Source organism: Macaca mulatta, chromosome X, assembly GCF_049350105.2.
Source record: "Macaca mulatta isolate MMU2019108-1 chromosome X, T2T-MMU8v2.0, whole genome shotgun sequence".
Taxonomy (NCBI): domain Eukaryota; kingdom Metazoa; phylum Chordata; class Mammalia; order Primates; family Cercopithecidae; genus Macaca; species Macaca mulatta.
The window spans coordinates 115392257-115416463 of NC_133426.1; the positions used below are offsets into that span (position 1 = coordinate 115392257).

The window sequence follows — 24207 nt, forward strand, 5'->3', positions numbered from 1 at the left end:
ACCAATATTATAAACAGTTGATTCTACCAAAAAATAATCTTTAAATTCAAATTAATCCCATTCAGAATCCCAACCAGTTTTTGAAAATGAAACTGACAAGTTGATTCTAAAATTTATTTAGAAAAGTAAATTTGTAAGTGTAGTGAAGATGGTTTTAAAAAAGAACAAAGATGAGCATATTTTCCTTAGCAGTTTTGGAAACATTATTAAGTTATAGCAACTAAAATGTGTGTTAATGGTGCATGAATCACCAGTGTAACAGAAGAATGTCCAGAAACAGAGCCATGTTTATATGGGAACTTCAAAATACCTTTTTATGTTGTTAATGACTTTCTGGTATTTTTAAGATTATCAGATCATAGTGTCAAAGGATGGGGTTACTAGTAATTTCCAAAAGTAATAAAGCTACTTTAAATTATTATTTCCTACCCTCAAACTGTTACTTACATTCTTTGAAATTTTTCAGCCTTTTTTTCAGAGTTTTGAATCTCCTAGAAAAAAAAATATAACCAGAATTATACGTTAAAGGAAGATCTTATCATTATCTAATGTCTCAATGATAACTAACGTAACATCTCTAAGATGAGATCATTTTGATCACTTTTTTGAATCTTAGGGGCTGCAGTTGTGGGTCCTCCTGGCCCTCCTGGATTTCCTGGAGAAAGGGGTCAGAAAGGTGATGAAGGACCACCTGGAATTTCCATTCCTGGACCTCCTGGACTTGATGGACAGCCTGGGGCTCCTGGGCTTCCAGGGCCTCCTGGCCCTCCTGGACCTCACATCCCTCCTAGTAAGCTATATTTTTCTCCTATTAAGTTCTTTTTTTGTTTTTGTTTATTTTGTTTATAAGTAACTCTAGCTAAAGGTTGGCCTCATTTGTTGCATTTCTGATATCTAAGAAATTCTACTACTGCTTTACTTTTTGGGTTTTGGTAGTTCTTGGATGTTTACATTTGCTCTTCAAATAGTATTTATCAACAATGTTATATTTTCCTTTTGCTTATAGGTACTTGTATTTCTTCAGAGAAGTAACTGAAAAGCTTGTCAGGCTTTCTTTTGTTTAATCTTCTTGATATTTCACAACAATTAGCTTACTATCCTTTCTTTATCTTACTCAGGTGATGAGATATGTGAAGCAGGCCCTCCAGGCCCCCCAGGATCTCCAGGTGATAAAGGACTCCAAGGAGAACAAGGAATGAAAGGTTTGATCTCCAGACATACTCATTTCTTCATTTTCTTCATTCTTTCAAATCATCAGCAAAATCCCCTGTATCATCCGTCACACCTTAGCCACTGATTCCCATGGTCATACCCCAAGACCATCTCATTACCAATAGTGTTATACTTACATGATCTTGGTTTCATGCATCCCATTTTTTGCATCGTTCTCTTCTTTCTAGCTTACTACCTCTAGTAACCTGACTCCAGCAATACTCCAACCCCACTGAGACCTAGCAACTTTGACTAATGCTTAACTTTTTGATGTCCTTTCTTCCCTCTTAACCTAGCTTAAATTCCATTATCAATCACTGTAATCAATTCTTTTCATAAATCCATGATTCCTTTGCCCTTCTCTCACTTCATTATACTCACTTGGAACAAAAGCATTATCCAAATTTCCACATTTTCTGAGCCTGCACTTTTTCTTCTCTTCTCAAATTTTAGCAGTTCCTCCCCTATTCTGACCTTGCTTCCTATTTCACTGACCAATTAAAGCAGTAACAAGAGAACTTTCACAGATTGTCACCACCATATTTACTTACCTACTTGTGCCTGTGCTCATAGTCTCCCTTCTTGCATATAACTACTGCTCCTATCTAAAGCCAGTTCTTCTATTTATACAATAGATTCCATTTCCTCTTATTTCCCCAAGGATTTTTTTCCAGCAATTTTTGCCTCTCCCACATCACCAATTTTTTCCCTCTCTATTCAGTCATTCCCAGGAGCATACAAATATGCTTTTTTCACCTATCTAAAAAAAGTAGGGTAATCCTACATTCCCTGCCAGCTGGTTCTCTATTTTTCTATTCCCATTTGCAACAAAACTTCCTAAGAATTTTCTACTCTCCTCTTGTTTTCTCTTAAACATAACTCCAATCAGGATTTTATCCCCTCTTCCCCCAACTCCCCACTGCCTACCACTCCACAAATGCTGGTCAGTTGCCAGCAGTCTATATCCTGCTAATCCAAATGTCAGGTCTGTCCTTTTTTTGCTTGCTTTTTGCCTTCTTTAAACATTTGCATCCCTTGGCTTTCAGTACATTACATTTCTTGTTCTTTTTCATTCCTCTGTGGTGTACATACGTGTGTGTGCGTGTATGTGTATCCATCTAATTACCATCTAAACCAAAATATAGAACATTTTCAGGACCCTGGAAGACTCTTGTACTCCCTACTCAGTACCCCCCAAAGGTAATCACTATTTTATCCTCTGGCATATATTAATTTGCCTAATCTTGAACTTTGTGTACATGGAATTATACTGTATGAGCTCTTTTATGTCTGGTTTCTTTAGCTAAATATAATATATGTGAGATATATCTATGTTTTTGTTTGTTGCAGTATTTTTCCACCATTCTTTGGTTTTCCACTGCACATTACCTCAGTATTCTAGTGTTGATGGACATTTGGTCTGGAGCTATTGTGAATAAAGCTGTCATAAATATTCTTGTACATGTATTTTTTGTAGGACATAAACACTAATTTTTATTGGAGATATATCTGGAAATTGAATTGCTGGATTACAGGGTAGGTGTAGGTTTTGTTTCATAGATATTACCAAACCATGTTCCAAAGTGATTTTTGTTAGCATTTGCTTAGTGACTTGATTATGAACTACTTTCTTTTGGTTTTTATATTCTCTTTTGTAAAGTGCCTGTGTTTATCTTTAATTTTATTATTGGATATATGTATTAAAACTATCTTCTCTTTTGTTAACTTTTGTTTAACAAAAGTTGCTAATTAAATGAAATCAAATTAATCAATGTCTTGTTTTATCGTTAGTACTTTTTATGCACCGTTTTAGAAATCTTTACTTACCTCAAAGGTCTTATGATATTCCTCTGTGTTTTCGTCTAGACACTTTATTGTTTACCTTTCACATTTTGATCTTTCTTCAATTAATTTTTGTGTGTAGTTTGGAGTAGGGATCAAAGTTCATTTTTCCCATATGGATGTCCAGTTGAGTCAGTACTATAGAACAAAAGATCATCAATTATCCCAATGAATTGCATTAGCACTTTTTTGTAGATCATATGACCATATGTGTGTAGGTCTGTTTCTGACTGCTGTATTCTCTTCTGTTGTTTCATTAGTCTCTCCTTGCACCAATGCGATGCTATCTTAATTACTGTGGCTTTATTGTAATTCTTGGATATTCTAGGTTCTTTGCATTTTTGTATGCATCTTAGAATTATCTATCCAACTTTTAAGTTTAAAATGCTCCAAGATTGAATCCTTGTTCTTCTTTTCTATCTAAACTCATTTATTCAGTCTCGTGATTGTTAATACCACCTAATTGCCCAGGACTTCCAAATTTATGCCTCCTATCCAGATATAACTGTTTTCCTCTAGATTTGTGTATCCATTTGCCTAGTCAACATTTTGAATTTGACATCCTGATCAAACTGAAGTCTTGATTTCTGCCACCTCCTCCCCATAGTTGCTCCACTCACATCTTATGCTTCTTACTTAAAAAGCAGGCCACTTTAGTCTTCTAGTTGCTCATGCTGAGAACCTTGGAGTCATCCTTGATTCCCCTCTTCTTTTGTATTTCATATATGATCCATGAGACCATCCCATTGGCTCTACTTTCAGATATGTCTATAATCTAACCGGTTCTCATCATTTTCATTGCAGTCACTCTGGGATGAGCTACCACCATCTCTCTCCTAGATCGTTGCGACAGTAGCCACTTAAGTGGTTACCCTGTTTCCATCATTGCCTTTAGAGGCTATTAACATAGCAGCTAGAGTCATCCCTTAAAAACTTAAGTTATAACAAGTTGCTTTTTTAAAAAAAAATTTCTACTAGATTCTCATTTCACTCACAGTAAAAACCACAGCCTTTATGTTTCTTATATGCCTATATGCCATTTGTTGTAAACTGTCAACTTTCTGACCTTGTTCCCCTCCCTCATTCTGCTCTAGCAATCTGGTCGGCTTGCTGTTCCTCGTATATACCAAACATGGCTATTCTTTCTGCTTGGAATGTTCTACACTCTTATGCACATGTCATGTCCTTTAAGTTTTATCACATATCAACTTCTCAATCAAGTCTATCCTGACTACCCTATTTAAAATTGCAACCCCCACCCTTCCCTGAGTATAGTTTTATCATATATCAACTTCTCAATCAAGTCTATCCTGACTACCCTATTTAAAATTGCAATCCCCCACCCTTCCCTGGCATACTCAATACCACTTATGTAGTTCTGTTTTTTCCTATAAAAATAATATCTTTTAAAGCATATTAAATATTTAATATATATTTAATTTTTTTTTAGAAAGGGTCTTGCTCTGTCACCCAATCTGGAGTGCAGTGGTGCAATCACAGCTCACTGCAGCCTTGATCTCCTAAGTCTCAAGCAATCCTCCCACCTCAACCTCCTGGGTACCTGGCGAGTACAGGCATGCACCACCATGCCTGGCTAATGTTTTTATTTTTTCTGTAGAGATGGGGTTTCGCCATGTTGGCCAGGCTGGTCTCGAACTCCTGACCTCAAGCTATCTGCCTGCCTCAGCCTCCCAAAGTGCTGGGGTTACAGGCATAAGCCACTACACCCTGCCTATACTTAATATTATATTAAAATATTTCATATATACATTTTGATAATTCATTTCTTTTATTGATTATTATCCCTTTCCCCTGGTAGAATGTGAGGCATGTAGACCTGAATTTTTATCCATGACTTTTATCTTTTGCTCACCAGTGTAACATAAGCATCTGGAACAGTTCTTGGCACACAGTAAGCACTCAGCAATTTATTTGTCATAAATTGATTCAGGATATAGGCTTCTCCAATCACACCATTAAGTGGAAATGCTGTCCCTTAGTGCTGACATTTTTAGAACCAATCTATTGAAGGTATATGTACCCCTTTCAGTAACATTTGTTTGTTATTATGATTTCACTAGGTGACAAAGGTGACACTTGCTTCAACTGCATTGGAACTGGTATTTCAGGGCCTCCAGGTCAACCTGGTTTGCCAGGTCTCCCAGGTCCTCCAGGTAAACCATTCTGCCTCAGGGCAACCTTCTAAATATTTTTTGGCTAAATTTTGTAGAGCTTATACTTTTAGAATGTTACCGTTTCTCATTTTTATAGCTAGTCACTCATATCTATAAATAATTAAGTATGAAATGCCTCTATTTGTTATCAAATTAATTATGCTCTTGTTTCTAATACCTGAAGCTACCAACATTTTCTATTAAAGCATTTTGACAATATAATTTCGGGAAATATATCTTCCCCATTTTCCATATGAAGAAGAAAATCACTTATACAGAGTCAGACTTCTTTTTTCCAGAATACTGGGAGAAAAGTTCATAATACCTAGCCTCTGAATATAGTTTCCAGTGGCAGAGATTCCAGTCATTGGGGATGTATCACATGTTGTCGTTCAGGAATAGGGGTTCTATCGGAGTTTGACAATCAACTGCCAGTATTCCTCTCTCTATATATAACTCATCTATCCCCCTTTCCAGTCAAAACTGTATGTGATATCTGTCAGACCCTCAACTGTTTCATTTAACTGCCCCTTAGGATATCCCAGTATTCTCTTGAAATTACATTTTATGTTGAGTCAGGGCTGGGAATAGAGACCAGATCTCTTACCTTTCTGTCTAGTGAGTCTATGAAGGACACCAATTCATTTGGAGTTTGGGAATACTTTCAACAAATCTTGTAGACATTATTGGACGTTAGTAATCTAGCCTTGTACCTCTAGTCTCATGGTTCTCAAACTTGAGAGTGCATCACCTGGAGGGCTTTTTGAAGCCCAGACTGCTGAGCCTCACTCTCAAAGTTTCTGATTCAGTAGACCTGGATGAAGGCTCAAGAATTAGCATTTCTAATTAGTAGCCAGGTGGTGATGATGCCACTGGTCCAGGAATCCATTTGGAGAACCACTGCTTTAGTAATGTTTCCTCTAGTCTTTGGGCTGCAAATGTTTCTCATAAACCAAATTTCAGGGAATGACAAACCAAAGAAAGGACTGGTAAGGATCTACGAAAACTGCATAAGTCAGAACAAAGATATTCAGACCTTTTCATAATCTTTTTCTCCCTTTGGCAAATGAAAACATCATAGGAACCCAGGAAACGTTGTGCATAGTATTTGCTAGTTGCAAGGTCTGAGAAGGACTGCTTTGGAGTTGGAAGTTTCTTAGGATACAATATTGTATGTAACATGAAATGTTAAATTTATTTTAAAAAGGATGATTATCTCATTTTGAGAACATAAAAGGAAAATACAAATGTGACTTAAATGGAATTGAATGGGATTCTTATTTTAAAAACTTGACTTTCTGACTTGATGATTTCTGTATGAGCTTTGTCAGGAGTTCAAGCTCAAAGCTTACATTATTATATGTGTGTGTGTGTGTGTTTGTGTGTGTGTGTGTTAGGATCCCTTGGTTTCCCTGGACAGAAAGGTGAAAAAGGACAAGCTGGTGCAACTGGTTCCAAAGGATTACCAGTAAGTTTTGAGTATATTATAAAACAAAAAGAAGTAGAAGGAAGGCATTTTACACATTGATTTTCAATTATTCATATACATACACACGTATATAATTTCATTTTTCTATTAAGTTGTACTTTGTTTGATTCCTTGACTATTCCTGACTCATATGCCTCACTTGATTCAGCCCTTTGTACATTAAATGTTATTGGGTGGGTTGAAGGGGTAAACTGGAGAGAAGAAAATGTTAGAAAAAAAGAAACTGATTTTCTTTTTCTCTTTCTTCTTTTTCCACTCTTTCTCTTTTTTTCCTTACCCACTTCAGGGCATTCCAGGAGCTCCAGGTGCTCCAGGCTTTCCTGGATCTAAAGGTGAACCTGGTGATATCCTCACTTTTCCAGGAATGAAGGGTGACAAAGGAGAGTTGGGTTCCCCTGGAGCTCCAGGGCTTCCTGGTTTACCTGGCACTCCTGGACAGGATGGATTGCCAGGGCTTCCTGGCCCGAAAGGAGAGCCTGTGAGTTGGTTTGATGTTTTTCGTTTTGTGATGTTAAATTTTCACTTAGAAATGTTTTCTAAGTTAATTTAAAGGATGGGCCTGATGCTGAGATAAACACCCAATCAATGCTTAAAACAGTGTGACCATACAGTAATGGCACATTGTTACTGACTGTAGGGTTTCTTCACTACTCTTTTCTTTCACTTGTTTTGTAAACTTATTTTTCTTAACCCTTTAATATTGAATAATATTTTCTATGAATAGGTGGGCAAGAGGTTAAGATGTTTATGAGACAGTATAAGGTTCCCCATCTCTTAACCCCCACATATCTTTCCCTGGGTTTATTTAAACCTCATGACTGGGTATGGTGGCTCACGCCTGTAATCCCAGCACTTTGCGTGGCCGAGGTGGGTGGATCACCTGAGGTCAGGAGTTCGAGACCAGCCTGGCCAACATGGTGAAACCCCGTCTCTACTAAAAACACAAAAATTAGCCGGGCATGGTGTTGGGCACCTGTACTCCCAACTACTCGGGAGGCTGAGGCAGGAGAATCACTTGAACCCGGGAAGCAGAGGTTGCAGTGAGCCTAGATTGCACCACTGCACTCCAGCCTGGACAACAAGAGCAAAACTCCATCACAATAAATAAATAAATAAACCTCATAACCAGCAATTTAACTTGTTTCTCTCTCCCTCTCTCTGTCTCTCTCTCTCTCTCTCTCTCTATATATATATATATACACACACACATATATATATAGTAAGCTTAGAGATCAGTACAAGTAGATAACCATGTTCAATGTGCCACAGAACTGAAAGATTTAACATAAATGAACAATCTTATTTTGTACATAGCACACAGTCCAGGATATTTAGGTAGGAAGTGATATTTTATAATGTTATCTAGACTATAACCCTTCTGACTTACTCTAAAATGTAAGCTGCATAAAGCCAGAGTTTTTTTGTATTTTTGGTTTTCTGTTGTATGACCAGCACTTGACACATAGTAGGAGCCCAAAAATATTTGTTGGAGGAATGAGTAAGTGGAATGATCACATATACCATCCCATAATACCACTCATTTGTATAGCTTTTAAGAAGAACTATTTATGGCTATAGCCTTTCCCCAGTTGTATTCAGTACCAACCTACAGATAGTTGTTGTATCTATATGTTTCTGTATTAAACTTTTCCCTTTTTAGGGTGGAATTACTTTTAAGGGTGAAAGAGGTCCCCCTGGGAACCCAGGTTTACCAGGCCTCCCAGGGAATATAGGGCCTATGGGTCCTCCTGGTTTTGGCCCTCCAGGCCCAGTAGGTGAAAAAGGCATACAAGGTGTGGCAGGAAATCCAGGCCAGCCAGGAATACCAGGTAAGTCTACTGTGTTTTGTGTTAAATTTGGTGCTTAAAAACAGAAATTTATTATGTTTTGGCTACTCATGGCTTCCTTTCCCAAGAAGTGTGATTCCCTGGCCATTTATATTTGAACTCTTCAGAGCATCTTAGCAAGGGATCACAATGTTTTTTGTAAGGGGGTTTCTCTTTAAATCTTCTCTGACTGTTTCATTGTTACTGTTAATTTTGTTCTTTTAAGTACATGATACATAATGCAAAGTTTAATAAATAATTATAGCAGAAACACACAGGTAACTACCACACACATCAAAAAATATAATGTTACCAGCATCCTAGAAACCCCTAACCTTCTCTCCCTGTCATTTCCTAATCACAAGTCCCTTCTTCCTCTACTGTCTTGACTTTTACATAATTTTCTTCCATTACCCCTCTATTTTGTGACCTCTGTATGCATTTTTAAACAGAGTATTTTAATTTTGTTTCTTTTTGAACTTCATGTTAAAGGAATCATAGGGTGTTTTCTATATTAACTTTTTGTGTGGCTATATATAGTATGTTAATTTTTATTGCTATATAGTATTTCATTATACGTATGTTTGTGTGTGTGTGTGCGTGTGTGTGCGTGTGTTTTACAGTTGATTGATCCATTCTATTGCTAATGGTCAATTGGGTTATTTACAGTTTGGATCTATTATGAATAATGCTTCTGTGTACAGTCATATAGATAGATAGGTAGATAGATAGATCCCTATATCTCTTTGTGTTCATGTGCTCACACTTCTCTAGGGCAAGAGTTGGCAAACTACAGAACTACAGTCAATGGACCACATCCAGCCTACCACCTGTTATAAATAAAAGTTTTATGTGAACACTTCCCCAACCATTCACCTTTGTCTGTGGTTGTTTTTGCACTACAACTGAAGAGTTGAGTAGTTGCTACAGAGACCGTATGGTCCACAAAGCCTAAAGTATTTACTCCGGTCCTTTACACAAAATGCTTACCAATACCTGGGCTAGGTTATGTGTTTAAGATTAGCATTTTCAAAGCATAGGATAAGTGCATCTTCCACTTGAGTGGATAATTACAAACTATATCCAGACCAATTGTACCAATTTTTAACTACCACAAGCAGTGTTGAACATTTTATGTTGATTTACATCCTTGGAAACATTTTGTATTGTCAGACTTTTACCTTTTTGCCAATCTGTTGAGTGTGATATTTTGCATTTCTCTGATTATATTAAAGTTTAGCACCTTTTCATGTGTTTATTGGTCATTTGAATTTGCTTTTGTGAAATGCCTAATCAAGTACTTTGACCAATTTTATATTGGATTTTTTTTATTGATTTAGAAGAGTTATTTATATATTCTGTGTATTAGTTCTTAGTTACCTATGTATTTTGTGAAAAGAAATCTTTACCTATTGTGGCTTGCTATTTTTACTCTGTATGGTGTCTTCAATGAGCAGAAAACAACTTTTACATCATCAAAATTATCAATCTTTTCTCTCATGGTTAGTGCTTTTTGTGTCATGTTTAGGAAATCTTTTTTTTTTTTTTTTCTTGAGCCCATTTCAAGTTCATGTTTCCATTAATAAGAAGTAGATACACTTGAACTTTGCACGTGTAAAACCTAAATGTACCTATTAGCCAAAAGAAGTATTTTCCTTGTTTACTACAGTTTGATTTTTAATGCTCTTTTGGCCTACATTTTAAAAATACTTACATAGATAACACCCTGTTTTAGGGTTTTCTAAAATGGACAGATGGGTATGATAGATAGATAGATAGATAAACAGATAGATAGATAAGAGGTGATTTATTATGGGAATTGACTTACATGATTATGGAGGCTGGGAAGTCCCACAGTAGGTCACCTGTAAGTTGAAGAACTAGGGAAGCCAGTAGCTTGGCTCAGTCCTAGTCTGAATGCCTGAGAACCTGAGTGGCTGCTAGTGCAAGTCCCAGAATCTGAAAGCCAGAGAACCCGTAGTTGTGATGTCCAAGGGTAGGAGAGGATGGGTGTACCAGTTTCAAAAGAGAGAGAGCAGTGAATTCACCTTTTTTTCTGCCTTTTTTGTTGTATCCGGTCCCTCAGCTGATTGGATGGTACCCACACACATTGGGTGAGGGTCGATCATCCTTATTCATTTCACTGATTCAAATGTCAGTCTCTTTTGGAAACAGCCTCACAGACATAACTAGAAATAATGCTTTACCAGCTATATCAGTATCTCTTAATCTAGCCATGTTGAAACCTAAAATTAACCATTATACATCTTGAATCATGGAAGTCCTTAAGGCTGTCATATCCTTTTTCTTTTTGAAATTCTATCCTTCTGTTTTATATCTTTCTTGAATATATAGTAGAAGATTGTTTTTCTTGTGAATTTTTGTTAGTTTACATTTTCAAAACATTACTGATAGTTTTCTTTTTTGTTTTTAGTTAAAAAGAGACCTTTAGTCGAGTAAATACTTCTCATTTACCACTGATTTACTCTTGCTTTCAGGTCCTAAAGGGGATCCAGGTCAGACTATAACCCAGCCAGGGAAGCCTGGCTTGCCTGGTAACCCAGGCAGAGATGGTGAAGTAGGTCTTCCAGGTATGTGAGGAATTTATTTCAAAGTATCTTCAACACTGATGGCTTTTTTTTTTTTTTTTTTTTGACGCAGTTTTGCTCTGTCACCCATGCTGGAGTATAATGGGGTGATCTCGGCTTGCTGCAGCAACCTCCAACTCCTGGGTTCAAGCAATTCTCCCTGCCTCAGCCTCCCGAGTGGCTGGGATTACAGGCGTCCACCACCACACCCAGTTAATTTTTGTATTTTTAGTAGAGACGGAGTTTCTCCATGTTGGCCAGGCTGGTATCGAACTCCTGACCTCAGGTGACCCACCTGCCTTGGCCTCCCAAAGTGCTGGGATTATAGGCATGAGCCACTGCACCCAGCCCTGGCGGCTTCTTTCTTTGAACGTTTTCCTTTCCATAACTGCTCTTTCTCCATAGGTGACCCTGGACTCCCAGGGCAACCAGGCTTGCCAGGGATACCTGGTAGCAAAGGAGAACCAGGTATCCCTGGAATTGGGCTTCCTGGACCACCTGGTCCCAAAGGTATGTTGGAATGGGCAGCAGGCAGGGTAGCTTAGAAGATTAGCATGATGTTATTCTTTGATAAAATTCATTCAACAAATAAAATATATTAATTGTACCTTTTTTCTCTGTGCTATAAACAATGTAAATAAAAAATCTTAGTGTATTTTCATTGTAAGTTCGTTCATTATCTTTATCTAAAACAGTCCAGACAGGAAAATATCTACATTTTAGATATGCAAAAGTGATATATAAGCTTAGAAATTACAGGAATTGTCTTTTGTGTTCACCATAGTATTCTCAGGGTTTAGAACAGTTCTTAACACATAGTGTGCACTTGTTATTTATTGAGTTAATGGATTTTTTAAACAGAAAACAGACTTATTGCACATGTATAGCCAAGTAATATTTTATGCTAAATAATATTTTCTTGATTTATTGAAATTTTTTAGGGCTTATGCTTCAGTTCTGCTTTATTCCTCACAGAATTTATTCTCACAAATGGCAAGAGGACACAGTGGTCTGAGGACAGTTCTTAAATATATCTTTACTCATTTATACAAAATGCTTTCAAAAGTTATCGGGTTTGATTTTATGTGTATATGTATCTATAATATCTGCAGTTAGTTTTAGTCCATTTCCAAAATTATATGGTAGGCCCTTTGTCATACTGCATCCAGATATAAGCAGAAGAAAAGTTCTTGGGCATTTTTGTGTGGAATTCATTCCTTACAATTTAGTTCTATCTTATTATATAATAGCCCTCATTTTCTTCAGAAAAGCATATGTTCCACATACATTAGCTCTATGTGAAAATAAAAGGAATGTAAGGTGATTGAGGGATTGTAAGGCTTAATCTTAGGTAGTAGAATGTCATTGTGCTTTTAACATCTTACTGTTGTCACTAAGCATGATTAGAATGTGGCTTTGGGAATTTGAATATCTTTCTTAAAGTGTCTTTCCTTTGGTGGTTAAAAAATGACTTACCATTTTACAGGCTTTCCTGGAATTCCAGGACCTCCAGGAGCACCTGGGACACCTGGAAGAATTGGTCTAGAAGGCCTTCCTGGGCCACCTGGCTTTCCAGGACCAAAGGTCTGGGACATTTTTATTTAATCCTTCTCATTTTCTTATCTTTCCCACCTTCCTTATTTCTAGGTCTCTATTTTGACTCAGATATCATCCCAAGTCCCAAGTCTTTACTATAAATATATAGATAAAATAACTTATTATATTTCCATTTAAAAAATATTTAACCCCAAATCATGTTTAATAGTCCAAGAGGTCACATTTGGAGAAAAAAAAAAAAACAAATTTCTGTACCTATTTTTGAGTGCCCAGTTCTTTAATTAGAGAATACAGGCATACCTTGGAGATATTGCAGATTTAGTTCCAGACCACCACAATAAAGTGAATATCAAAATAAAGTGCATCACACAATTTTTTTTGTTTCCCAGTACATATAAAGGTTATGTTTACACTATACTGTAGTTTTTAAAGTGTGCGGTAGCATTAGGTCTAAAAAAATATGCATACCTTAATTAAAAATACTTTATTGCTAAAAAATTTTAGCAATCATCTAAGCTTGCAGCAAGTCATAATCTTTATGCTGGGGGAGGGTTTTGACTCAGTATTGATGGCTGCCCACTGATCAGGGTGATGGTTGCTGAAGGCTGGGGTGGCTGTGACAATTTTTTTTTTCCATTAAAATAGAATCTATTTTGTTGAAAACAGACAATTAGTTTTTTTTTTTGTTTTTTGTTTTTTTTTTTTTTTTGCCTGCCATGCTGTTTTATTTTATTTTATTTTTTTAAATTATACTTTAAGTTCTAGGGTACATGTGCACAATGTGCAGGTTTGTTACATATGTATACATGTGCCATGTTGGTGTGTTGCACCCCTTAACTCATCATTTACATTAGGTATATCTCCTAATGCTATCCCTTCCCCCTCCCCGCTCCTCACAATAGGCCCCGGTGTGTGATGTTCCCCTTCCTGTGTCCAAGTGATCTCATTGTTCAATTCCCACCTATGAGTGAGAACATGCGGTGTTTGGTTTTCTGTTCTTGTGATAGTTTGCTGAGAATGATGGTATCCAGCTGCATCCATGTCCCTACAAAGGACATGAACTCATCCTTTTTTATGGCTGCATAGTATTCCATGGTTTATATGTGCCACATTTTCTTAATCCAGTCTGTCACTGATGGACATTTGGGTTGATTCCAAGTCTTTGCTATTGTGAATAGTGCTGCAATAAACATATGTGTGCATGTGTCTTTATAGCAGCATGATTTATAATCCCTTGGGTATACCCAGTAATGGGATGGCTGGGTCAAATGGTATTTCTAGTTCTAGATCCTTGAAGAATCGCCACACTGCCTTCCCCAATGGTTGAACTAGTTTACAGTCCCACCAACAGTGTTCCTATTTCTCCACATCCTCTCCAAGGCTGTGGCAATTTTTAAAAATAAGACAACAATGAAGTTTGCCACATCAGTTGACTCTTCCTTTAAGAAAAGATTTCTCTGCAGCATACGGTGCTGTTTGATAGTATTTTACCCACAGTAGAACCTCTTTCAGAATTGGAATCAGTCTTGTCAAACCCTGCTGCTGCTTTATCAACTAAGTTTATATAATATTCCAAGTCCTTCAGTGTCATTTCAACACTGTTCCCAGCATCTTCACCAGGGGTAGATTCCATCTCTAGAAATCACTTTTGCTCATAAGAGGCAACTGCTCATCTGTTCTACTTTTATTATAAGATTGCAGCAATTCATTCATATCTTCAGGCTCTACTTCTAATTCTTGTTCTCTTGCTACTTCCACCACCTTTGCAGTTACTTCCTCCATTGAAGTCTTGAAACCCTCAAAGTCATCTGTGAGAGTTAGAATTAATGTCTTCCAAACTCCTGTTAATATTGATGTTTTGACCACTTCTTATGAATCCTGAATATTCTTCATGACATCTAGCATGAAATTCTTTTCAGAAGGTTTTCAATTTGTTTTGCCAGATCCATAAGAAGAATCACTATTTATGACAGCTATACATTACACAATGTATTTCTTAAATAATAAGACTTGAAAATTAAAATTACTCTTTGATCCATGGGCTGCAGAATGGGTATGGTGTTAGCAGGCATGAAAAGAACATTAATCTCTTTGCACATCACCATCAGAGCTCTTGGGTGATTAGGTGCATTGTAAATGAGCAGTAGAATTTTGAAAGGAATCTTTTCTTCTGAGGAGTAGGTCTCAATAGTGGGCTTAAAATATCCAGTACACTATGCTGTAAATACATCTGCTGTCATCCAGGCTTTATTGTTCCATTTATAGAGCACAGGCAGAGTAGATATACCATAATTCGTAGGGCCCTAGAATTTTTAGAATGGTACATGAGCATTGGTTTCAACTTAAAGTCACCAGCTGCATTAGTCCCTAAAAATAGAGTCAGCCTGCCCTTTGAAACTTTGAAACCAGTAATTTACTTATCTTCTCTAGCTATGAAAGTCCTATGAGCATTTTATTCCAATAGAAGGCAGTTTCATCAACATAGAAAATCTGTTGTTTAGTGTAGTCACTTTCATCAATGATCTTAGCTAGATCTTCTGGATAACTTGCTGTAGCTTCTATGTCAACACTTGCTGCTTCACCTTGCACTTTTATGATGTGGAGACAGCTTCTACCCTTAAACCTCACAAACCAACTTCTGCTAGCTTCCAACTATTCTTCTGCAGCTTCTTCACCTCTAGTCTTCAGATAATTGAAGTTGGGGCCTTGCTCTGGATTAGGTTTTTGCTTAAGGGAATGTTATAGCTGGTATGATCTTCTGTCCAGATCACTCAAACTTTCTCCATATCAGCAATAGGGCTGTTTTACTTTCTTCTCATTCGTGTGTTCACTGGAGTAGCACTTTTAATTTCCTTAAAGAACTTTTCCTTCACATTCACAACTTGGCTAACTGTTTAGTGCAAGAGACCTAGCCTTCAACCTACCTTAGCTTTTGATATGCCTTCCTCACTAAGCTTAATTATTTCCAGCTTTTTATTTAAAGTGAGAGATGTGTGACTTTCTTTCAGTTGAACACTTAGAGGCCATTGTTGTGTTATTAATTGGCTTAATTTCAATATTGTTATGTCTCAAGGAATAGAAAGATCTGTGGAGAGGGAGAGAGATGTGGGGGAAATGGCTGATCAGTGTAGCAGTCAGATATTTACAACATTTTTTTATTAAGTTCGCCATCTTATACAGGCACAGTTTATGGTATCCTAAAACAATTATAATGGTAACATCAGTGATCACATATCACCATAACAGATATAATAACAATTTAAAAGTTTGTAATATTGTGACAATTACCAAAATGTGACACAGAGACAAAAAGTGAGCACATACTATTGGAAAAATTGCACTGATAGACCTGCTCAATGTAGGGTTGCCACATACCTTCAATTTGTAAAAAATGCAATGTCTGCGCAGCACAACAAAACAACACACAAGGTATGCCTGTACGATGGTCAGCTCCCTCTGTGCATCTCTATAGAGTCATCATCCCATGTCACCTCTGTTCATGCCTGTGTGATGATTGGTTGAAATGGTGTTGAATATCATTTCCAGACGTTCCTATACTGTTGCCCTCTGTCCCAATTCCATTACAGATACATAATGCAAATCACTACAATTGACTTAGTAATACTACTAATAAATAATACTGTTTGAGTTACTTTTCATTCCTTTTATTATTTCTTATCTAATGTTAAGCTTTCCTCAGTCAACCTTCAGCAAACTGCTGTGGTATGTAATTATTGTGACTATTCCTATATATTTTATCTGTGCGTAATTGATTTAAACCTCCTGTGTTTTGTAATTATTACTTATTTTTCATGTGAAAAACAGTTAACCATGACACCAGTTCTCCTGAGAAAACCACTTCTCTATTGGTTGGTTCTTTTTATTATGAACATTTTCAAATGAAAATAAAAGTAAAATGAATAATACAAAGAGCTTTCATATATCCATCACCCAGATTCAAAATTATTATGATTTTATAACATTTGCTTCATCTATTCCTTTTTACTTTGCTCAAATATTTTAGCCAAATCTCAACACAGTATCATTTCACTTATAAATGCATCAGCATTCATCTCTAAATAAATTGACATTTTATACAAAAACCACAATGTTGTTATTGTACTTAGTAAAATTAAAAATAATTGTTTAGTATTATCTAATACTCAGCCTATAATCATATTTCCCTACAAGGATAGTCTGTTCTTTAATCTCATGCTCTCTCAGTTTTTTTTTTTTTATCCTGAATCCAGTCCAAATCATCTAATTTGTTTTACTAAACCCTGTTTCCCATCCTTCCATATGTTTTCTCCAACATACCAATTACTTTTGGTTTAATTATCTTCTCCTCTCCCCCCGTGGAAAAAAAAGTACTGTCTTGTATTTTTGGCATTGAATTCTCTGTGGTAAACAATAAGGACCAGAAAAGTCACGGGAGTTTTTGTTGTGTTTTGTCATCTATATGCTCAAGGGTGAACCAGGATTTGCATTACCTGGGCCACCTGGGCCACCAGGACTTCCAGGTTTCAAAGGAACACTTGGTCCAAAAGGTGATCGTGGTTTCCCAGGACCTCCAGGTCCTCCAGGACGCACTGGCATAGATGGGCTCCCTGGACCAAAAGGTATGAAGGCTGTCACTGCATCTCAATTTGCTTTTAACTTTTATAGAAATTGACACCTTTGGGAAAATTTATGGGTGATAAGCCCAATTAACTGGAAACCCCATGCTACCATTCTGTTACTGCTACACATTTTTTTCAATCCTTCATTGATTATTTTTGTCTTTTATTTTATTGAATAGATAATAAAATCATGGCCGGGCGCGGTGGCTCACGCCTGTAATCCCAGCACTTTGGGAGGCCAAGATGGGTGGATCACCTGAGGTCTGGAGTTCAAGACCTTCCTGGCCAACATGGTGAAACCCTGTCTCTACCAAAAATATAAAAATTAGCCAGGCGTGGTGGCACATGTCTGAAATCCCAGCTATTTGGGAGGCTGAGGCAGGAGAATCACTTGAACTTGAGAGGCAAAGGTTGCAGTGAGCCACTCCAGCCTGGGCAACAGAGTGAGACTTCGTCTCAAAAAAAAAAAAAAAATACAATCATATATGTTATAAAGTAACACTGAGAAGTCTTCCTTCCAACCCATCTTCATCCACTTTGTTCCTTTCCATCCTCTTATGTAACTATTTTTTATTTTCCTTTCTTCCCCCCGCCCCCACCCTGAGACGGAGTCTTGCTCTGTCTCCCAGGCTGGAGTGCAGTGGCGCGATCTTGTCTCACTGCAACCTCCGCCTCCCAGGTTCAAGCAACTCTCCTACCTCAGTCTCCCGAGTAGCTAGGATTACAGATGCATGCCACCAGGCCTGGCTAATTTTTGTATTTTTAGTAGCGATGGGGTTTCACCATGTTGGCAAGGCTGGTCTTGAACTCCTGACCTCGTGATCTACCCGCCTCTGCCTCCCAAAGTGCTGGGATCCTTCCCGTGTTTCTTACATAAATACTAGCCAATAATTTTTTTTTTATTTTCTCTGTTCTTAAAGGAGAAAGTATTATCTTTTGGCTTTATTTGCGCTTTACTTATTTTCCTTTATCAATAGAGATCTTGACTTTTTGAAAATAGGTGCCTAGTGTTAAATTGCATGGATATACCATAGTTCATCCCAGTTGCTAGTTGCTAAACTGGATTTTTGCCAATCATTTATTACAAATAATGTCATAGTGAATAATCTTTCAGGCATATTATTTCAGATGTGTTCAGGTATAATAGTAAAATAAAGTGATAAAAAAGGATTTTCTGAATTAAAGGGTAAATGCATCTCTGAATATTGTCAGATTCCTCTCAATTTGCACCATTTTACACTCCCACCTACAATGTATGAGTGTGTTTCCCCACAGCCTTGATAAGTGAGTATGCTGACAAACTCTTGGATTTTTGCTAACCTGATGAAGTAAGTAGGTTTCTAAGTATATTTTTAAACATTTTATTGCGAAAAAGTTTTAAGTACTGCAAAAAATAATAGTACAGTTAACAGCTGTATATCTACCACCCAGATTCTACAATGAACCTTTTATCTCCCTGCCAACGTTTTATTTTTAAAAATTTCAAAAATAACAAAGTAGATGGAACTTTATTGGGACTACTATATACCCATCACTGATATTTTATTATCAACATTTTACTTTGTGTGCTGTGTCACATATCTATCCATCCCTGTCTCCATCCATTCATCTATTTTTGATGCATTTCAAAATAAATTACAACAGCTATATACTTCTCTCTAAATACTTCAGCATGCATAACATAACTAACATTCCATAGCTGTATATTACTTTTCTTTTGATATATAATTCACATTAAATGAGATGCACAAATCTTAAGGGTACATTTCCTGGATTTTGACAAATGCATACACTTGTATAACACAAATCCTTATCAAGATGTTGTTTTAGAAATTTTCCTTATGCCCCTTTCCAGGCACTCCCTCTCCCATCATCCACAGTGGCAACTATACTGTTGATTTTTTCATCATAAGTTAGTTTGCCTGTTCTAGAACTCCTTATAAATGGAATCATATGGTATGTACTTTCTTTCTAAGGCTTCTTTCGCTCAGCATGTTTTTGAGATCCATCCATGTTGTCATGTTTATCAGTAGTTCTTTTCTTTCAATGAAATAATTGAGTATTTTATTATGTGACTGTATCATGGATACCTGGGTTGTGTCAAGTTTTGGCTCCTACTAGTGAAGCTGTTAAAGACATTTTTTACAATTCTTTTTTATGGATATGTGATTTCATTTTGCTTCAATAAACAACTACGAGCAGATTTGTTGGATCATAAGTGGATGCTTAGTTGTATTAGAAACTACTAGACCTTTTTCCAAAATGGTGATACCATTTTAAATTTACACCAAAGTGGTTTAAAAATTTCCATTGTTCCACATTTTCTCAAATTTTAAACCCAAAGTGGTTTAAAAATTTCCATTGTTCCACATTTTCTCAAATTTTGGAATGTTGGTAGGTGTGTAAATAATCATATTGTGATTTTAATTTACATTTCCCTGATGACTAATGATGTCGAGTTCTTTTCTTATGTACTTGTGAGCTATTTACATGTTCAAATATTTTGTCCATTTTGAAAAATGATTTGTTTCTCACTTTATTATTAAGTTGTAAGTGTTATTTATGTATCCTGCATACTGGCACTTTCCTAGATATATGTTTATGAGCATTTTAGCCCTGGCTGGCTGACCTGTTCATTTCCTTAGTGTATTTTGATGAATAAAAGTTTTAATTTTATTGAAGTTTCATTTATCAATTTTTTCTTATATGATTATAATTTTCTGTGTCTTGTCTAAGAAACATTTGCCTGCCCCAAAGTTGCCAAAGTATTCTGTGTTTTATTTTATAAGCTTTATTGTTTTAGTTTCTATGTTTAAAACTATTACACATGTCAAATAATTTTTGTTCAGCATCATTTGTTTAAAATAACCCCCTCTCTATTGGATTACTTTGGGATCTGTGTCAGATCAAATAATAATATATGTGTTGGTCTATTTCTGTGCTGTTAATCCTGTTTTATTTATTTATTTTGCTATCCTTAAGCCAGTACCACACTGTTTATATTATTGTAGCTTTATAGCAAGACTTGAAGTCAGGTAATGTAACCCACCAACTTTGTTCTTAAAAAAAAAACCCACACATTTCTTTGGCTATATTAGATCCTTTGCCTTTACTCTCAGAGTGGTTTAAATTTGTATGTATCTTACTGTGAGTGAGACTTGCCATCCTTTTATGTGTTAAGGGCCATAGTTTTTTTTTCTTGTTAACTGCCAATATCCTTTACCCACTTCTCTGTTGTTTCTTCTACTCCCTTGATTTTGAGTTATCTAGTAATGAGAAGGAATAGAACTAGTAAAGCTGACTTGGATTTTTTTTTTCCTTTCTGATTTGCAAGAAACCTGATTTCCCTGGTCAATGTTTTGGCTCCTAGTGAATAATCTGAACAGGGCCATGCTTCTGGAACATGTTGGATTGATTTCTATTAAAGCAGTAAGACAGCCCAATCCAATTTTAACAAGGCTAGATTGTATTCTGCCAGCAAAAGCCCCAGACTAGCCCAATACAAACTCTTCTTAGATAAGCTCTTAAAAAAATACCTTTCTGTTTTTGACTAAACAATTCAGGCCAGCTGTAAACTGTAACACTCAAAGTTACAAGTTGTGTTTCCCACCAGTTATCTCCCATGGCTGTAGACCTGTAACAACAAAAATTACAGATAAAGATATTCGAAATGATATGTGGCAAACAGTCTTCCTGTGGAAGTTACCCACTCACTATATTTTGTCTATATATGTTCTTGAGACACAGTGGTAGTGGTAGTGAAGAAATGCATTGAAGGTTATTTAAACATGAATTTAACAGGTATTTGCCTAATCTTTGGAAGGAAATTAAGATATGGCATTCCCATATCCTCACAGGAGTAATTCTCAGTTATTAAAACCTGAGTACAGTTCTTTAGAGGCTAGAAGAATAAGTGTTTGGGATATTCTGCCATGTAACTCCTGCATTCTTCAGACATTTATTATGTTCTATGCCAGGTAATACCTGAATCACTAGAAACTGAAATGCATAGTTTCTGATCTTGAAGATCTCAGGGATTGCTCTCTACTGTGAGAAAATCTAGGTGGCATCACCATGAAAGTGATTATCTCAATGGGAACTTCTATGAATATGTGTCACTAATATTTTGGATCAGTAGACTACACTCAAAACTCAGCAAGCAGATCACAATAAAAGTTCACCTACCAAACACACACCAATGACTGGGTATTAAAACTCAGTTACTAAACTGTAGGAAAGGTTGATGCAACACTTTCAAAACAATGTAGTGACCAATAATAAATTAATAAGGCTAATACTCATCATGATATATCTATACGAGGAAGAAAATGTGCTTAAGGTTGAACATTGGAATCACATTATGCAAAAGAGAAAAAAAGATGATTTTGGAAGCATTCATTTTACCTCATATATTACTTTTGTTCAGGGCCTTACCTAAGGTGCCTGGAGAGGTTTTATATAGACGGTGACAGTTGAATTTAGTCTTAAGGGAAAGGTGTTCCAGGCAGCAGGAATAACATCCAAAGGTATTATTGTGACAAATATTGTGTGCTTGGAAATGTGGAAAGAGATACAAAAGTATATAATTTATGATAACAACAAATCTTTATAAGTAAATGTGACAAGCAACTGCATGCCCATAAATTTGACAACTTAGATTAAATAGACTGATTTCCTGAAAGATATAAATTGTTGAAGCTCACTAAAAAAGAAATAGGTAATCCAGGAATGTATTTTATAAAAAATTGAGTTGTAGTTAAAAACCCACCAACAAAGAAAACTACAAATCCAGATGGCATCGTTGGTAAATTCTAACAAACATTTAAAGAAGCAATAACACCAATTCTACACAATCTCTTCCCCAAAATCGAAGTGGAGGGATCACTTTCCAACCATTACATGAGGCCAGCATTATTTTGATATCAAAGCCAGGCAAAGACATATGAGAAAAGAAAGCTGGGCTGGGTGCGGTGGCTCACACCTGTAATCCCAGCGCTTTGGGAGGCCGAGGCGGGTGGATCACGAAGTCAGGATATCGAGACCATCCTGGCTAACACAGTGAAATCCCGTCTCTACTAAAAATACAAAAAATTAGCCGGGCGTGGTGGTGGGTGCCTACAGTTACTCAGGAAGCTGAGGCAGGAGAATAGCGTGAACCCGGGAGGCGGAGCTTGCAGTGAGCCGAGATTGCGCCACCGCACTCCAGCCTGGGCCACAGAGCGAGACTCCGTCTCAAAAAAAAAAAAAAAAAGAAAGAAAGCTGTAGACCATTATCTCTCATGAACATATACGTAAAAATCAAGTAAGAAAGCTGTAGACCAATATCTCTCATGAACATAGACATAAGAATCAAGTAAGGATTATCCTTAGAATACAGGCTGGTTCGACATCTTAAAAATCAATGTAATTTGCTATATCAACAGAGTAAAGAAAAAAAACTATATTACAATCTCAATAAATCCTGAAAATTATTTGATAAGTTTCAATATTCATTCCTGGAAAAATAGTCTCAGAAAATTAGGAATAAAAGGGAACTTCCTTAGCATGATAAAGACATTTGCAAAATCTTGATCCATTATGTTTAGTGGCATACAGATTGGAAAGCAAGAAAAAAACTCTCTATATTCATAGATGACATGATTTTATACTTAGAAAATCCTAATAAATCTACAAAAATTACTAGAACTAAAAGGTGAATTTAGTAGGATCATAGGGCCAAGCAAATATATAAAAAATAAATTATGTTTTTATATACTATTAGTGAACAACTAGAAATAAAAATCAAACAAAAACAGTATAATTTACAATAGCATCAAATGACATGAAGTGCTTAGGTATGTATAGGTCTAACAAAAATGTGCAGGCTTTGTATGTGGAAAATTATAAAACAATGTTGACAGAAATCAGATACCTAAATAAATGGAATGGTATATTGTGTTCATGGATAATGTTAAGATATCAATTTTCTCCAAATCAATGCATAGATTGAAAATATTCTCAAGGGGAGCACACAATTTTTCTTCTAAAATTTATATGGTAAAACAAATGACCTAGAATAGCCAAAACAATTTTGAGAAAGAAGTACAAAGTTGGACAATTTATAGTACCTGATGTTACGACTTAAAATAAAGCTACAATAGTTAAAATAGTGTGGTATATGTGAAATATAGAAAAATAGATCATTGTAACATAATAGAGAGTCTAGAAATACACCCACATATTTAATTTTTGACAAAGTTGCTAAGGCAATTTCAACAGAAAGATAAGTCTTTTCAACAAATGCCGATAAAACATAAAGCAATTGGACATCCATATGCAAAAAAACAAACAAACAAACCAACATAACAAACATCTACCTGCACTTCGTACCTTGCACAAAATTTAGCTCCCCATGGATCACAGACCTAAATGCAAAACCTAACATTATCAAACTTGTAGAACAGAAGCAGGCAAACTTTTTCTGCAAAGAGCTAGAGAGTAAATATTTTAGTCTTTATGGGCTACATTTATGGTCTCTGTCACATATTCTTTTTTTAACAACCCTCTAAAAGTGTAAAAACCATTCTTAGCATGTCGGCAGCACAAAAAGAGGCCTATAGGTCATATTTAGCCCATGGGAAGTACTTTGTCATCCCTTGTTTTAGATGAAAAAACATAAGAGAAAACTCTGTGATCAGATGTTAGGCAAAAACTTGTTAGAATACCAAAAAGACAATTCATAAAAGAAAAATGGGATATATTGGACTTTATTAAAATTAACTGTATTTTCATATCATATATCTGAAAAAGGACTTATAACCAGATTATATAATGAACTCTCAAAACTCAATAAGGAAACAAACAGCCGAATTTTAAAATATAGTTGGAAAAATGAGCAAACAATTTGAGTAGATACCTCAC

At 36.2% G+C, this 24207-nt stretch overlaps 1 protein-coding gene across 6 annotated transcripts in view; it reads left to right on the forward strand.

The window, feature by feature from the left end:
- COL4A5 (collagen type IV alpha 5 chain) overlaps positions 1–24207 on the forward strand; it is a 265725-nt gene that overhangs the window by 156262 nt on the left and 85256 nt on the right. For all 6 annotated transcript variants that reach the window (XM_077988274.1, XM_028841868.2, XM_077988275.1 and 3 more), the window contains 10 exons: positions 617–790; positions 1119–1202; positions 5136–5228; positions 6626–6696; positions 7004–7195; positions 8378–8546; positions 11042–11134; positions 11537–11641; positions 12618–12715; positions 17157–17307. In XM_077988274.1, the coding sequence (XP_077844400.1) occupies positions 617–790; positions 1119–1202; positions 5136–5228; positions 6626–6696; positions 7004–7195; positions 8378–8546; positions 11042–11134; positions 11537–11641; positions 12618–12715; positions 17157–17307 (1230 nt within the window). The remainder of the gene's footprint in view (positions 1–616; positions 791–1118; positions 1203–5135; positions 5229–6625; positions 6697–7003; positions 7196–8377; positions 8547–11041; positions 11135–11536; positions 11642–12617; positions 12716–17156; positions 17308–24207) is intronic.